At 45.0% G+C, this 16,039-nt stretch overlaps 2 protein-coding genes and 1 non-coding gene across 6 annotated transcripts in view; 2 read left to right on the plus strand and 1 right to left on the minus strand.

Moving 5' to 3' along the window:
• The window catches only part of SARC_02426 (hypothetical protein), a 31,015-nt gene extending 21,687 nt beyond the window's left edge, over nt 1–9,328 (plus strand). For 2 of the 4 annotated variants that reach the window (XM_014303819.1, XM_014303821.1), the window contains 11 exons: nt 488–659; nt 1,173–1,357; nt 2,143–2,322; nt 3,077–3,207; nt 3,904–4,184; nt 5,390–5,483; nt 6,150–6,291; nt 7,431–7,685; nt 8,289–8,376; nt 8,691–8,840; nt 9,165–9,328. In XM_014303819.1, coding sequence (XP_014159294.1) covers nt 488–659; nt 1,173–1,357; nt 2,143–2,322; nt 3,077–3,207; nt 3,904–4,184; nt 5,390–5,483; nt 6,150–6,291; nt 7,431–7,685; nt 8,289–8,376; nt 8,691–8,840; nt 9,165–9,270 — 1,784 coding nt within the window. In that variant the 3' untranslated portion in view covers nt 9,271–9,328. Of the gene's footprint in view, nt 1–487; nt 660–1,172; nt 1,358–2,142; nt 2,323–3,076; nt 3,208–3,903; nt 4,185–5,389; nt 5,484–6,146; nt 6,292–7,430; nt 7,686–8,288; nt 8,377–8,690; nt 8,841–9,164 lie in introns of all 4 variants that reach the window. The other 2 variants (XM_014303820.1, XM_014303822.1) reach the window with 2 other exon arrangements.
• Nucleotides 9,329–10,052: 724 nt separating this feature from the next.
• Nucleotides 10,053–10,123, minus strand: SARC_30048. The gene has a single exon. It is a non-coding gene; the product is annotated as a tRNA-Gly (tRNA).
• Nucleotides 10,124–10,182: 59 nt separating this feature from the next.
• On the plus strand, nt 10,183–13,037 carry SARC_02427 (hypothetical protein). The gene has a single exon (XM_014303823.1). The coding sequence runs from the start codon at nt 10,860–10,862 to the stop codon at nt 11,178–11,180; it is 321 nt and encodes a 106-aa protein (XP_014159298.1). The 5' UTR covers nt 10,183–10,859; the 3' UTR covers nt 11,181–13,037.
• Nucleotides 13,038–16,039: the final 3,002 nt, after the last annotated feature.

The raw sequence follows: 16,039 nt of genomic DNA on the forward strand, positions 1-16,039 counted from the left end.
GTGTGTGCGTGTGTGTGTGTGTGTATAATATATATATATATATATATATATACATATATATAAATGTAAATATATACATATATATAAATGTAAATATAAACATATATATATATATATATAGGTATGTGTGTGTGTGTTTGTGTGTGTGTGTATATACATGTAGATTTATGTACAATTATATATACATATATATGTGTGTGTCTGGGTCTGGGTCTGGGTCTGGGTCTGTCTGTCTGTCTATGTCTGTCTGTGTCTGTCTGTGCGTATGTATGTATATATGTGTGTATAGCGGCATGTATACATTTGTACTTGCCAATATGATTTTCTTTGTCCCTTAACAACACCTTGGCTCCTCATTTGCATTCCCTCCCTATATATATATATATATATATATATATATATATATATATATATATATATATATATATTGTAACGGATTGAAAATATCATACTAAACTGAATGGTATACGTTTTCAACGTATCTCAGTAGCGAAACAACAGACGTCTCTGGCCGTAAACAATAGGGACAACGGGACACCGGGTGTACCGCCGGAAATGCCCAAATTCGAGTTTGGGTTAACATTCAAGGACAGGCCTCATTTGGCCCTGCGAGTACGGATCACTGAACAGCACACCGATAGCACTGTCCCTAATACCACGTGAGTGCTTTTGGGTGCGGGTGTGTGCTGCTGTGGTGGTGGGATGCGCTTGGTGTGTGGCTGTGTCTGAGAGTATTTGCGGTATACATGTCTGGATCTTCGGATATTCTCTGCACGTCCTCAAATGCATTCATTCCCACAAGACAAAACATGAAAGTACGTATATGGGCAGCAGTTACATGTAGATATGACATGTATGTATATCTGTGGTAGTTACATATAGAAATAACATGTAAATATATACCTCGTAGTTACATCTAGACAACAATTAGTTATAAGTATATATGCCTCATTGGCTGTGCCCATATGTACGGCATCAGTACAGGGATCAGTTCGAGCTTGGCTTGTGAGTCCGCCAATCTGTGACCAACAGATGTGCATATCTTCGTATGTTATCTAACAATAACTGATGTGAGCGGTGCGTATCTTATTAAGTTACACACCACAATCTAAACCTGGGTTTTTTTTCTCTGGTTTTTTTTCTGGTGCCATGTCTCCCGCGCGCTGCCCCAGCCCCAACCCGTCTGTGCTGCTGTGTGGCCCTTCCCAGTCCATCGATACCCTACGCTCAATGGTTCGTCTGCATCTACATGCGCAAGAGGGCGTGCAACCTCGCATAGTGGGCTTCAGACATGTATCGGGAGAGCTGATTGTCAAGGACACCACTCTACGCAATATCGAGGTGCAGGTCTTGAAAGGTGTGTCACGTAGGCTGGGTATGCCAGGCACCCCTCGTGTGGCGGTGCTACTTGGAGTGTGTATAGGTTGTACAGGATACTATAGTGGATTCACAGGGCGTTGTACATGTGAGTGACATGGGTGTGTATGTGTGTTATGTATGCGTATGTGTGTTATAAGTGAGTGACATGCTTGCGTACGTGTGTTATATGTGGTTGATATGTATGAATATGTGTGTTATGTACGGTCTCATTGGATGGTATGTGAATATTTTTTCAGTGGTGCTTTAAATTCGAGGTGATTCTATGTGACATTCATAGTGTGTCGTATGACGGGAATTCTTCACGGGCGATGCTTCAGATTGAATTCTTTCATTCGTGCTATCCAATCCTCTACACCGAGAAGTGACTGACTCTCGCAGTACTGTGTTTGTCTACGCGAGGCGTGTGCATGAGGATAGGCAATACACACGTGTGAGTTTTGCACACATGTATAGTAGATCTTCACAGGTATGAAGAAACCTTTCAGATTCACAGCACTGCCTATCTAGAGATACCCACGGCGGTGCGCAAATGTGTTCGCACCAGCGCAGGGACGTACAACACATACGTGGGCATATATATTTATATATATATATAACTGTATAAGTATATGTATATATATATATGTGTGTGTGTGTATGTGTATGTATATATATATATATGTATATATATACTCACGCACACACACACACCTCTGTGTACGTTTTTGCCAAGACGGTTTCTTTCTCTTTACCAACCCACTCTGCACTTTTACCACTCGGTAGGCGAGCACAACACCAGCCTGCAGGTGATCTGCGACAGCTGGGAGTGCGAGAGTCCTTTGGAACAGTACAACCGCATCACACGCACGTGCGCACTACAACCGCTGGCAGCTGTGTGCAAAGGCCTCCAAACACACTACAACACAGAGGATGCAGATACCACGTTCCTCAGCCAGCACCCAGGTGTGTGGGGAGGCTAGCCTGGGATGTGAATGTGACACTTTTTTTGTGGACAGTTTGTGTTTGAGATGCAGTGTTTGGTTCTAGGCTAGTCTGACGTGCTGTGTGTTTAGGACACTTTGTTTAAGGGTTTAGGTTTCAGGACACTTTGTTTAAGGTACAGACGGTAGTTAGTTGTGGGATGTCCTAAATGATAGTCACACCATTGCATGCATGTGGGCCAGATGCGTGTGTGTGTTGTAGTTGTACGGGGGGCTTGTCAATACGATTCCTTGTCACACAGAGCCCGCCAGTGGGCTGCCTTGTTGGTAATATTGCGTGTACATACGAGGGTGTTGCATTCCATAGTCTATCTGTATATCTCTGGTAGCTATGACGAGCTAAGTAAGGTGCGTCACCCTTTAACGAGGGCTGTGTGTGATAGTCCCAATGGTGTTTGCTGGTGAAAGCATTGTTCTTTGCCCTGGGTCTATGGATGTACATTCCTACTTGCACTGTTTCGTTCAGCGTCGATTTTAGTAAAGAAAGTCTACCGTTGTCTCATGTACTTGATTTTGTTTTTGTTTTTTGTATGTATATTGTATACTCGCTATCCACGCCATGTTTTGTCCAGTGCCCGTTGCCGTTGATCTGATTATACCGACACATACCTATGTTCTCATAAACTAGGCTCGGTATATGCTGCAACGTACACATATACACACATACATTCTGCTCATATCTCGATACTACATTCTCCTATACGCTCATGCATCAGCGGATAGCCCACCCGCACACACCACACTGGCCATCGCCCATACGCCGCTTTGTCATCAATTGGTGGCGGTGGAGCACTCACAGACATATGAACGGTATCTCCACGCGCCTGTGCACAATGCCATGCAGCTGGTATGTAGTCTGGGTGGTTCGCCGTCGTTTGAGGGATTGTTTGCACGGGTTGTGCTTGTGTTGCTGTTGTTGTATAGTGTGTTGTGGCACTCGTCTGGAAATGGCCGCACAGTGTGTTGGGCTTTGGTATAGTGGTGTGCATGTACTGTCACGTATATACTGACTGGACGTATTCGTTGCTTGATATTACCATTTCCTGTGTGACTATCCGAGATCGCTCCGAACCTCTTCAATGAGACCAGAGTGCCGGGTGTGTGGTCCGTCTCATACTGTGCTGTACAGAGCAACACTACTTTGTAATCAAACACATATGTATCTCTGCTGATTGAAGGTGAATAACCCTGGCGTACGTCTATTGTGCCATATCAAGTCTATGTGCACCCCCTGTGTCCACACGCTACAGCGACCACGTAATCTGGCCCACGCACATTGTTGAGCGACGAATATCTCATCTACACACTCTCTACAGACAGGTCCTCTGGTGTCAATAGAAGGCTCGATCCGTTCATCCACACGCTCACGGCCACGCACACACAGACACATGCGCGCGCGTATACCTGATGTACTGATATTATGATGGGCCATATAGCACACAAATGCACACCGTGTGCACACACGCCCGCTACGCCAGCTGTCACCGAACATCTCTCTCTCTCTCTCTCTCTCTCCAACCCGATCAACTCATGCTCAACGTAGAACGAAGGTGTGGAAGGGCTCCATCCGAGCGAACGTCAGCAGCGCAGTGACTTTGTTGAGTCCCGGCAGTATCTCGAGCGCTATCTGCAGCTGACAATACTCGTGCGATGCATGACACACGTGCGACACCTGTCACGTGTCAACCTGTCACACACCAGGATCGATGACACGGGCGTGCAAGTGCTCGTGAGTGGCCTGGGTGTGGGCAGTGCGTTAACTCACGTGCAGCTGAGTGGCAACTTGATCACCGCTACCGGGGTGGAGTTTCTATCGCAGACTTTGTATGTAGTTATGCCTTAATATAGTAGGCTGGGTGTGTTGCAGGCCCGAGTTTATAAACGTCTCGGGTTTTTATGGAGGGAGTAGGTGCATGGGAATGATGTAGTGGCCCTTTGTTGCTAGGGACCAGGTGCATAAGAATGGTCTAATGCTGCTCTGTTGCTAGGGACTAGGTGCATAAGAATGGTCTAATGCTGCTCTGTTGCTAGGGACCAGGTGCACTGGGAATGGTGTACTAGTGCTCTGTTGCTAGTGTGTATCACTCTCAGACCTAGGTGCGTGGTTGTGTTGCTAAGGATTGGTTATTCTATAGCGGCTGGCAGCATCTGTGCTACAGCATATGTCGGCCGTGTATTGCGAGTTGGTATCAGTGCGGTGACTATACATCATTAGTGTTATTCATAGTAGTGATCAGTGTGCACTCGGACTTTCTAATTGGCTAGGCATCTGAGCTTGCAATCTATTACAACGCCTTGTCATAGATCCGTAGAGACCTGACCCCTCCCGCAAGCCCCATGTGCTGAGTGGTCAGTACGCTGCTGTACTCTCTGTCACCTACACATAACCATCCACAACCTGCCGCCGCTGCTTACGCCGATGGGTCTACCTCATGGTTGTCCGTGCTACTGTAGTACTATGATATTGACGATGAAGTTTCAGGGTTTAGGGTTTTAAATTTGGTTTAGGGTTTCGGTTTTGATTGAGTAAGCTGACACATCTGCGTACACAGCCAACTGTACGGCACAGCATTAGCATTGCCATCTACTCGTAAATTGGTGAACCACCACGGGACTTGGGTATCACGATCGGCCCTTATAAATACCTCTACACACAATCGATTGCACTCCACAGTAACCATCTACGCCGACGTATATCCTGACTATGCACATACCTCTACAAGATACATAGCTTACACTTACGCCGATGTATATACCTGATGCATATGCCTACCTACAATGCCTTACTTTGACCTGTGTTGATGCACATACCCCTATATGATACATAGCTTTCAGTTACGCCTATAGAATATGCCTGCGTACAATTCGTTGCTTTTACCTGTGCAAATACACATACCTCTGTAAGATCCATAGCTTACACTTACGCCTATGTGTATGCCTAATGTATATGCCTGCGCACAATGTCTTGCCTTACCTCTGCTGATGTGCATGCCACACAATCTATCGCACTCCACTGTGCATACCCACAGGTCCAAGTTGTGTGTGCTCGACCTGTCATATAATCTGCTGACTGATTTGGCTGCCCCACACTTGGCACGGATACTCCACACAAACAACGCTACGGTATGGTTGTTATGTCTTATGCCTGGTGTCGTTTCGTTATGAATAAAAATATCAAACGTTTATATAGTCGTTTACATATTATATTTTTTATTTTTTATTTTTATTTTATATTATTATATATTATTATATTATTATATTATCATTATTAGATTATATTATATATATATATATATATATATATATATATATATATATATATATATATATAGCATACAGTAGTCTAAGTGTCGCTAGTGCCCGTGTTCTTTGGTAGCGTGTTTGTGATTAGAAGTGTATTCTTGTGCCATCACCAGCAATCATCTCGTTGCTAGTGAATTTTGGCGCTTGACATTCTAGTCTGTACTGCAAAGTAAAGGACTCCTGTGGCAGAGTCTCCTATATTATGTATCGAAGACCACATACGGACACTGTGCTCCAAGCGTCCACCGTGTATTGGTGCGACAGTACTTCTAAAGTATGAGGATGGGTTATTATTGAAAGCTTCAACACTCCAGTACGTCCACGCAGGAGAGGGTTTACTGTCACTCTCCTCATGGGGCACTCGGCAGACACTCTCCGATAGACAAACCGCCCACCACTCGCATGTACCATATGTAGTCTGACCGAAACTCGCAACCATCGCGTCGGTATATTCTCCTGTCTCATATACTTCTATGCTCGTAGCAGATTCAACGCCTTAGGCTGGACAGCAACTTCTTAAGCAACCGCACACTGTCACACCTGAGCACCCCGCTGGTATCAACAGTACGCCAATCGCTGCAAGAGATTGGTCTCAGCGGCAACGCAGAGATCACTGTGGTTGCGATAGGTATGTGTTCGATGTTGTTCCGAGAACGCGCGTCCGTACTTCTGTAGTAAAGCACTACAGTACTTTTTTTAAGGCACTACGTTACTCATATACTCATATGAGCAAAGTATTACTTCTGTAATTCTGCAGATACATGTGTACGTGAGTGGGGTGTTGGTGACAATGTAGTGTACAATGCTTGCAGGAGGTGTCTCTTGAAGAAGTACGCAAGATGTGTTCCATTTATTGCGTATGCATGGAGTATTATTTTTACACCCGAGCTTGCGAGCTAGATGCCAAGGGTTGCCATCCACTGCTGATTGCTCTTGCAGTCGATTTGCATCTTGTCGCAGTGGACTTGCTAGGGGCTCGTGAGGCTATTATAGAGGCCTTGTGGTTGCTAGGGATTCATGAGGCTACTATAGAGGCCTTGCAGTTGCTAGAGACTCGTGAGGTTATTATAGAGGCCTTGTGGTTGCTAGGGACTCGTGAGACTATTAAAGAGGCCTTGTGGTTGCTAGGGACTCGTGAGGCTATTGTAGAGGCCTTGTAGTTTTGCTAGGGACTCGTGAGGCTAATATAGAGGCCTTGTGGTTGCTAGGGACTTGTGAGGCTATTATAGAGGACTTGCGGTTGCTAGGGACTCGTGAGGTTATTATAGAGGACTTGCGGTTGCTAGGGACTCGTAAGGTTATTGTAGAGGCCTTGCGGTTGCTAGGGACTCGTGAGACTATTATAGAGGCCTTGTGGTTGCTAGGGACTCGTGAGACTATTGTAGAGACCTTGCGGTTGCTAGGGACTCGTGAGACTATTATAGAGGCCTTGTGGTTGCTAGGGACTCGTGAGACTATTATAGAGGCCTTGTAGTTGCTAGGGACTCGTGAGGCTATTATAGAGGCCTTTCGGTTGCTAGGGACTCGTGAGGCTATTGTAGTGACCTTGCGGTTGCTATTGGCTCAGTTGGACTAACATGTACGGGCTGTCGGTGCTTGTCGTTGCGTATGGTATATAGCCATGTGCACGCGCTCTCCTTAGCACTTGGGTTGATGCTTGCCGTAGTATGACTGTTCTATCTGATCTACTACATGTGCGCTGGCTAAGTCATAAAGCTACTTTGTTGGTACACCCATGCTAATATACTTACCCCTATTGCACCACAGTGAAACTCATCCGGTCATTTGATGGCGGATGTCCGCTGACTGTTCTCTCAGATGGCGTTGGCTCCAGTTCGCACGCCGCAGCCGTATCGCCAACTGTCGACCCTCTGAGCCACAACTCACCAACCGACGCGTGTTTATCGCCGTCTCTCATTGGTCACACGCGTACCGCTATACCAGCCGATGTACACGTGTCTCTCAGAGGCGTGCACCTCACAGACGAGAGTCTGAGGACTCTGTTGGACGCTGTGGCATCAGGTGGGTGTGTATGTTTAGTACCGTTCGGCACGGTGTGGGAAATGGTTTATCTAGGTCGTAGGCTTGTTGGTTAACTAAGTTGTTGGGTATATTCAAAGGTGCGAGTCCAGCAGTTGAGGTCTTGCTCAGTATAAGTGTGCGGGCATTGCTTGGCGACTCTTTGTTCTGTGCGTTATGCTTTGCCTCTATGAGTTGTTGTATGGATACTCATACAGCAGCTGTTGACCTGATCTTTGGGTGTGTGTGGCGGCGCCGATTGAGCCAAGTGCACTACGCACACACATCCGACTATGAATACAATACCTCGCAGAGGCCCAGAATACTAGTACACCCGTAGATACTATGGCGTGAAGTCACCGGTGACTGAAATATGAGAAAAAAAAACTGAATATGTATGCAATACGTCACAAAAGCACAGAATACTAGCACACCCGTAGCTATTGTGGCACGAAGTCACCGGTGACTAAAATAGGGCATATGCCGTTGTTAAGGACTTTTATACGGCGAGAATCTAAGACATGTTTATATATATATATGTGTGAGAGTGTGTGTGTGTGTGTGTGTGTATCTACGACATATACTAATTCTGATGTATATGTGCAGGGTTTGTGATACGCCTCAATCTGTCGCACGCTGTTCTGCCCGGCAGTGGTCTAGCAAGTGTGCTCCAGGCAGCGGTGGCGACGTCAAGGTGAGTATGTTTGTATGTGAGCATGCTACTATACAATCCAGTAGTAGACCATTGTGTGCGGCCCTGTGTGGTGACTGTGTCGCGGTACTGGCTAACTGAATTTGGCCGGCTGTATTCTGGTACAGTGAGACTTGAGCCTTTGGACTGCTGCGTTTGTCACACAAAGTAAAAATAAACTACGAGTGTTTGTACAAAAAACGGCTATAGTACGCAAAGTATCCTCTCTACCGTCCCGTAGTCTAAGATCCATCGCGCTTTGCCTGTGTTGCCCTTTGCGAGTTGGGGTCCTAACCCGTTGATCGTACTATACATAGCCGGCTTGAGCAGCTCGATTTGTCACACCATGTCATCTCCGATGCCGACATTGCACCACTCCAGTACTGTGTAAAGGCAGTGTGTGATGGGCATAGTGTGCTGACGAAGTTGGATTTGTCCTTTGCGACCCGATTAGGCCCTTGTGACGGGTATGTGGTGCGACCAATTTCCGATTATTGGTTCGTCTACTTTCGGGTGCCTTACACTTTGGTCCCGTCTATGGACAGGTGTACTGTGTATCTGCATGGCTCACTTCTTTGTGGTTGGTGCCTGTGTTCTTGAATTCGACTAGTAGTCCTGTTAAATTATCTTTGTCTCGATTTGCGGAAGAATTTGGAAACGACCATGTATCTACCTTTTCACATACATAGCAGTTGCACACAAACTAGGAACACGCTCGTTGTCATTGCATTGATCGGTGCTTCTTGGTTCGGCCATTCATAGCATACTGATTTTACATGTTTTACTGATAGGATCGACGAGCTTCTCATCGCCCACGACAAGCTGGCCAGCCTTGAAATAGTTGCCAGGGGTATGCGAATGGGACGTCAAACAGTCCCCTTACAGGCCGGAGCGTGAAAGTAGGTTCCCATAAACTTAATCCATAGTAACTTAGTAAATAAATTTAGAATATAAAGTCTCGCGAAGTATTTTACAGTTTACTGTGCCCGCCTTTTAATAGGCTTAGATGTGTGGCAATACCCGTTTGTGTCATCTGAGTTTCGACTCTGGTTGTGAATTCCGCAATATCTTCGGATGCGCAGGTTCGAGTCCTGCACCTGTCATAAAATTTGCAGGTTGGCCGAGTGGTCTAAGGCGTTGTGTTTAGGAAACAATCAATTTTTTTTTTGGGGGGGGGGGAATGTTATAGGAGTCATATCATAGCCTTCTGAATTATACAGTAATAGGAGCCATATCATAGCCTTCTGAATTATACAGTAATAGGAGCCATATCATAGCCTTCTGAATTATACAGTTATAGGAGTCATATCATAGCCTTCTGAATTTAATATACAGTTATTGGGGTATACCGCCTGTATCAGTCGTTCTGAGCGTCGCATATTGCGAAATGCATATTTTTAGCTTTGTCTTAGTGAAAGGCTCTAAAGTAGACAATACTCACCTCCGTATTAAAGAATTTGTTCGCAGACTTATCAGTAATACACCTCGAAGTTTGCTGCTGTAATCTGAAGTAAATAAACGAGTTCATTGGATACACTGACAGCAAAGATTGTACCTTGACCTAATTGCTGTAATGAAACTTTTTTATAAACTCAACAATTATAATATCATGTTGTATAGCATTTCTGAATTAGACACTATTATTTACTTACATCCCCTTAAGTAAACTCACTAAAAAATCTCCAACACGGGAATCGAACCCATGGCAGATGAATGGAAATCATCTATGTTACCACTACACCAGTTGGACACTCTTACTGTATAAATAGCTCTATCAATTACTAAAAATAAAATAGTTTTATTCACTATCGCTCGCATATGTTTATTTATTAGGAAAATAGTAATACATGCGATCCTCCTCACATACCAACGTCCTAAAATTGACTATGTAAATATTATTAATATACTTTCATTACATCATTCTTAGCCTGAGTAATACTTGCAACTATTCCCCATAAAGTCCTCCTCTTGCTGCCAAGTCCCACGTCCTTCACGTCCATTTCATAGGGGCGCGTCCGATTCGCCTCGAAAACCGGCACCGGGAGCCTCGGTTTTCTTGGCCAAATCTGACCATTACTTGTTCGACAAGCCGCACATTGTTATAACTCCAAAAAATGACCAATTGTTAAAAATCAGTTATATGTGCACGGATCGTGAATATTCTTAGAAACTACGAAATGAAGTAGCAGAAGTATAGTACATCAGGGAATGGAGAGATGAACTCGGCCTAATAATAGTATAGAACCGATTATATACATGTGTGAACGGCTGAACACTTAGACTTCCATGAAACATTATAGTAGACGACTGAATCAGGATATCAGCCTTTGAACACTAAAGTAGAACAATTGGATTAGTTCTTCAATAGTAAACTAAGTGTATGGTCTACTACAACGAAGCTCTAGCCACAGATACTAGACTACAACTAAGTGTCTCGATTGATTTAATAACCTTCTTTTTTTTCGATTTGACCTACTAACTCCAGAATGGGTGATTGCTTCAGCGATACAACGTCATCACGCATAAGTGGCAACACTCCACGCAATGAGCTTCGAACGCCTTCGATGTGTTATAGACGACGCTATTGCCCAATTCTGTCTTTTCTCTATGAATGGAAACTAGAAAAGTTCCAGAAGGAGTATACGCGATTCCCCGCGCTTCAATTTCTCGACCAGCCGAAACAAATCAAATTGATGGTAGCACTAGGAACGGAGGGAACAAACGTCGAAGTTGAACGTTGGCTGATCGCACACTATGGAAGTGCAGCATACCCCATAAAGCTGGAGCACGACGCGGAATTGCTATAGCAAGCACGTATAAACAAACAATCCACTACCAATCGGATCTAGCTAGATAGTGTGTACTTTCTGCGCTGTATCATTTAGACGAACAACACTTGCCAATGCGGATACCCACACCAATGCGTCGCGATAGAGGTGACATTGTCCTTGCCCGAGCGGCAGATGGAAAAGAAGTCAACGAATCTCTTCGACTAGAAGCACCACCAAACCTCTCAACAAACCCTGTTGATCCACGCCTTATGGTTATTTGATTACCGTCAACAGATGGATGCGGGGAACCGTGAGACAATAAGTGACAGGGATGAACCCTTGCCTTCAAACGCCCCTACCGATGCCTAAACCAGAGCAGTCTTCTACCCCTCAGCTTATTGCCGACTAATGGAGGGCATATGATGTTGGCCTTCAGCATCGTAAGGCGGACGATGCAGTTTCATTTATGCCTTAGCGCACCTCAACTGATCCTAATATGATCGATCAATGGTTGCTCTAAAGCATGGACTTGCTAGAACACTTGTCGATGGGGAGACCTTTCGTAAATGTCCCACAGCTCGGTGAAGCAGCCGCGGGGACCACGGGATGCTTTTCAGTCTAGTGGCGATGCCACCGAGTTCAATGATAGTATTATCTGATCGGCCACAGGTCGCTGGCACACACAAACAGCTGACCGACAAAAGCACTTTTACCTGCCCCAACGGCCCTGTTGGTTTCTTATGGCGATATATCCAGAGGTTGATGGAAGACTTTCCCAATATTTCGATATGCATGTCGGTCAGACACGCCTCTCAGTTTATTAACCTCCTTGACTGAATGGAGCACCTCCGGAGATGCAGCGAAAGGTCTGGGTTGAAGGTTGGACATATCCAGTGACGCTGAGAAACAGGGATGTTTCAAGCCTCAAACATTGTACCCTTTAAAGCTACAACAGTTGAGTTGCGGACCCGCTCATCTCAGTTTGAGGCAAATGTTTACCAAATTTATGGACCAAATTGTACAAGCTCCGCATCGCAATGTGAACGTTCATAACTACTGCGTACTACGATATTTTAAAGAGGGGCTATTACAAACACTCGACCTGTATGAGCCTACGCACACTACGGCCTACTCCACTCGAAAGTTATCGGCGACTGCACTTGAGCAACACATAGCCTCATCGACTAAACGCAGCCGCAGTATGTCGCCCGGCTTTACGAACTATACCTACTGTGGCAGGAGCCAGTCCGAGAATCACGATGATAGTGACCGATGATCGTGACCGGCCATCTAAAGGCTGTAGCCTGAGCACGGGTTGTGGATACCAATCGGACTCCGAACATAGGTGCGGCAATAGTCGCCAGCAATCAACTGGCAACGGCGGAACCTATCCAGACCGAGCTAGTGGTGTGACCGCAAAAGCTTCACTCCTGGGACCCACCAACCTCCGCCTGACATCTGCGACATCACAATTTTTGTGAAGCTACAGCGACCTGCATTTCCCGCTAATTGAATGCAAGCACAACATATGACTGACGAAGAGACGACGCCCTACGCTCAGACACCACACAGTCCAACGAAAACCGACATTCTGTTGTTTTCCGACAGCAGGTAGCAATGTCAAAACTCGACCGCCAGCTGAAGTTTGCCATCACCAAACTATACGAGGGTCTTGAACGTTTCATTGAGGTCTTTGGCTCCACTGCCAGTCTCCTTCCGTTCCAAGAAGTTTCTGTAAGAGTGCAATGTAGTAGACTTTAAATGAAGTGCAAATGTATTTAAAGAGCGGTGCGTTCGAATGAATTTATTTATGATCTCACCCTCAGTTATATACTGATAGTATTTGTACGAGTGTTCAACCACTAGGGTTGGCCAGGGTAAAAACTCATATGTTCAGTATGAGAAACCTTATGCAGAACACTTTAGCACTCGGATATATTTTCTAGAAATAAATATATCATATTCTCTGTTACGCACACTCAGTCTCGGACCTCGGCTCTTGGGTAGCCGGTGGCCCGTGTCCTATAAATAGAATAATCTGAGAAGAAGTCTCAAATTACTCTTACATTCTCTTGGGCTGACCCACCTATACATATATTAATTTAAGAACAAGTCCCTAATTACTCTCGAGCTAACGACGTAAAACATTATTAACGTATTTAAAAATACGTCTACTCCTGTAGTCTCTCAGTTTCACTTGGTGCGGCGGCCAAAGTGTTGGGTGCAATGGCTAGCCCTGTGGTATGTAATAGAGATGACTGTACCTTAACGTTCTCCCCTCGTACAAGAGGAGAGGTTGCTTATATATTGACAGTCTTATAACCAATGATCCGGAACTTAGTCATGTGCCTTATCCGATCAAAACGCTTGATCGGGTAACCCAAATTTACGGCATATACAAATAATCTCAAATATCCAACAACCCCTATTAGGTATTCGTTCCAAGCTGAAACACTACCAGTGTGCCAGTTTCTGAGATAAGAAATTAGTATCCAAGCACGGGCCGGGGACACTGGCCTTTATTTTCAAAGAGCTAAGGCAGTGTGCTGGCATTTTACCTCAGAGAGCTAGACGGCTCAAAGTTAATGTTTCTAGCACATCGCCTTCTTAACCGAAATTAGTATCCAAACACGGGCCGGGGACACTGGCCTTTATCTTCAAAGAGCTAGGGCAGTGTGCTGGCATTTTACCTCAGAGAGCTAGACGGCTCAAAGTTAATGTTTCTAGCACATCGCCTTCTTAAACTATTCTCTGTACAAAATAAAAGCTTAATTCTGGTCGCGGCGACACATACGCGCATGTGCTGCGAGTCCTTATAGTACGTGATAATATCGTTAGTGATGACATTCATAAAGTTTATTTCAATTTGGGGTAAACTATTATATGTATCGTCAAACACTTCCGCTGTCTCCCACGCCATCGTATTTAGTATCAAAATTTACCAGTCTCGTCATTCGGTCGGCGTTTAATGATATGGCGGAGCTCTAATCCTTCTTCCTGCCACAACGCATCGTTCAGCGAGGGATCCGTACTACGACACCGCACGGGCCGAAAACGGTCGCATTTTCGACGTTCTTCTTTCAGAATTCACCATTATAATGTCCCTTTCATTAAACTGGACCAAATCGTTAGAAGGTCGAAGGATTTTGTCAGTTTGTCCGTATACTCCATCGTTAATATCGGCAATATTGTATCACATAGTACCAAAGTACACGCAAGGGTGCAATTGTGTTTACGGGTGATACGAGGGTTCTGGTACAATATTTTGAATGCTAGATGTTCATCCCATGCCTGCGGTATGGCCTCACAGCAGATGCGAATTGTGAGAGGGAAGGTAGTTCACATCTTGCCTGGAAGTTCAACAATCTTATTGGTAAATTTCGAGCCCATGTCTGTCTGCATTTTTCATGAGAATCCGTGTTCACCAAAAATCTCTACCAGAGTCAGCACCGTTGTCCGTTTCGACTTATCAGGTGTGGCGCGGAGGATCCAGTAACCGATAGCTACATCCAACACATGAAGGATGAACTTGTTCTTGTCGAGATATTATTGGTATGGTAATGTAATCGGCCCGAATGTGGTCCCACGGATATCATACGCTAATACTAATCGTCTGGTGGAAACCCTTTCATAAAGTGTCTTGGCCCAAATGAGAGACTACAGGTCTCAGGCCAGATTTTACAGCAAGAAAGCATCTTTGATTTATGGAAGTCATCAGAGTTAGCTCACTCCCGAGAGCTAAGTCATCGGAGTTAGCTCACTCCCGAGAGCAAATCAAGTTGCTCAAATTACTCTCAAGAGTTGAGTTATTACTTAACCGACTTCCGAGAGCAGATTAAGTTTCTCAACCGATTCCCGAGAGTGAATTAAACCTGACAACCGCAACATATTAATGATAGATGCGGTTCTATGTGAGTCACAACCTATGCGGAAAGGCATCATGTGATCAGCGTGAGATTTAGTTGCAGAGAAGTTGAAATAGAAAAGCATCGAAGTGTTTAAGTGTTCCGCATAAGGTTTCTCATACTGACCATATAAATTTTTACCCTGGCCAGCCCAAGCGGCTGAAGACTAGCACAAACACCTTAGGTATAAAACCAAAGGTGAGGTCAGATATAAATACATACATTTGCACTTTCTTTAAAGTCTACTATATTGCACTCTAACACCAAACACTCACCACATTGTCTCGATTTCCGTGTCTAACTCCAAGTGGCTAACTGTCGCAGTTTGTGAACTGTGTCAGCCGCCCCGTGGTTGTCTGCGCGAATGCTGGCTGCCCTTCATTGCTAACCAAAACAATGAAGATTGATCGCGCTGCGTCTAAACAACCGTTTTATGGTATGGGACGTGGTTCCACATACCCGATTTGCTGTGAGTAGTTTGAATTCAATGTGAACTCAGTCTTTCTACTACCGTGTGTTCTCATGGTGACTTCCAGCACGCGTACTTGGCATATGTCAAGAATGTGTGTCGTGTTTGAGGCACTAGTACCGGCTACGACTGTAGTATGTGCATAAAATAAATCAAACCAAAGCACACGTGGTACCCAAGGCAGGCATAAGATTGCAAATGCCCCGTCCGCTTTGATCTTGCGGAGCATCTTGTGAATGAGCTTTCAATGTAGGCTCATGCTTCCTTGCACGAGGGACCACTCCTGGTCGAAAAAAGTTCTTCGTCCAAATCCGAGGCTGCTGAGCCTTATGTAGAGCCGCAGATACGGACATGTTATTTGGTCCGGAGATCCTTTGGGCCTGCTCGAAGTAGCTGGTAAATAATTGTCAGCAGTCTGCATATCTTTATTATCTGCCGTACCTTCATGTACTATGCTTACAATATCCGGTAGCACTTACTTTTCTGCCATCCGCCTGGTCGAAAAAAGTTATTCGTCCAAA

This window comes from Sphaeroforma arctica, assembly GCF_001186125.1.
Source record: "Sphaeroforma arctica JP610 unplaced genomic scaffold supercont1.108, whole genome shotgun sequence".
Taxonomy (NCBI): domain Eukaryota; class Ichthyosporea; order Ichthyophonida; genus Sphaeroforma; species Sphaeroforma arctica.

Coding starts and splice junctions, on each gene's coding strand:
- SARC_02427 (XM_014303823.1), top strand. CDS start 10,860: ATGGGTGATTGCTTCAGCGATACAACGTCATCACGCATAAGTGGCAAC.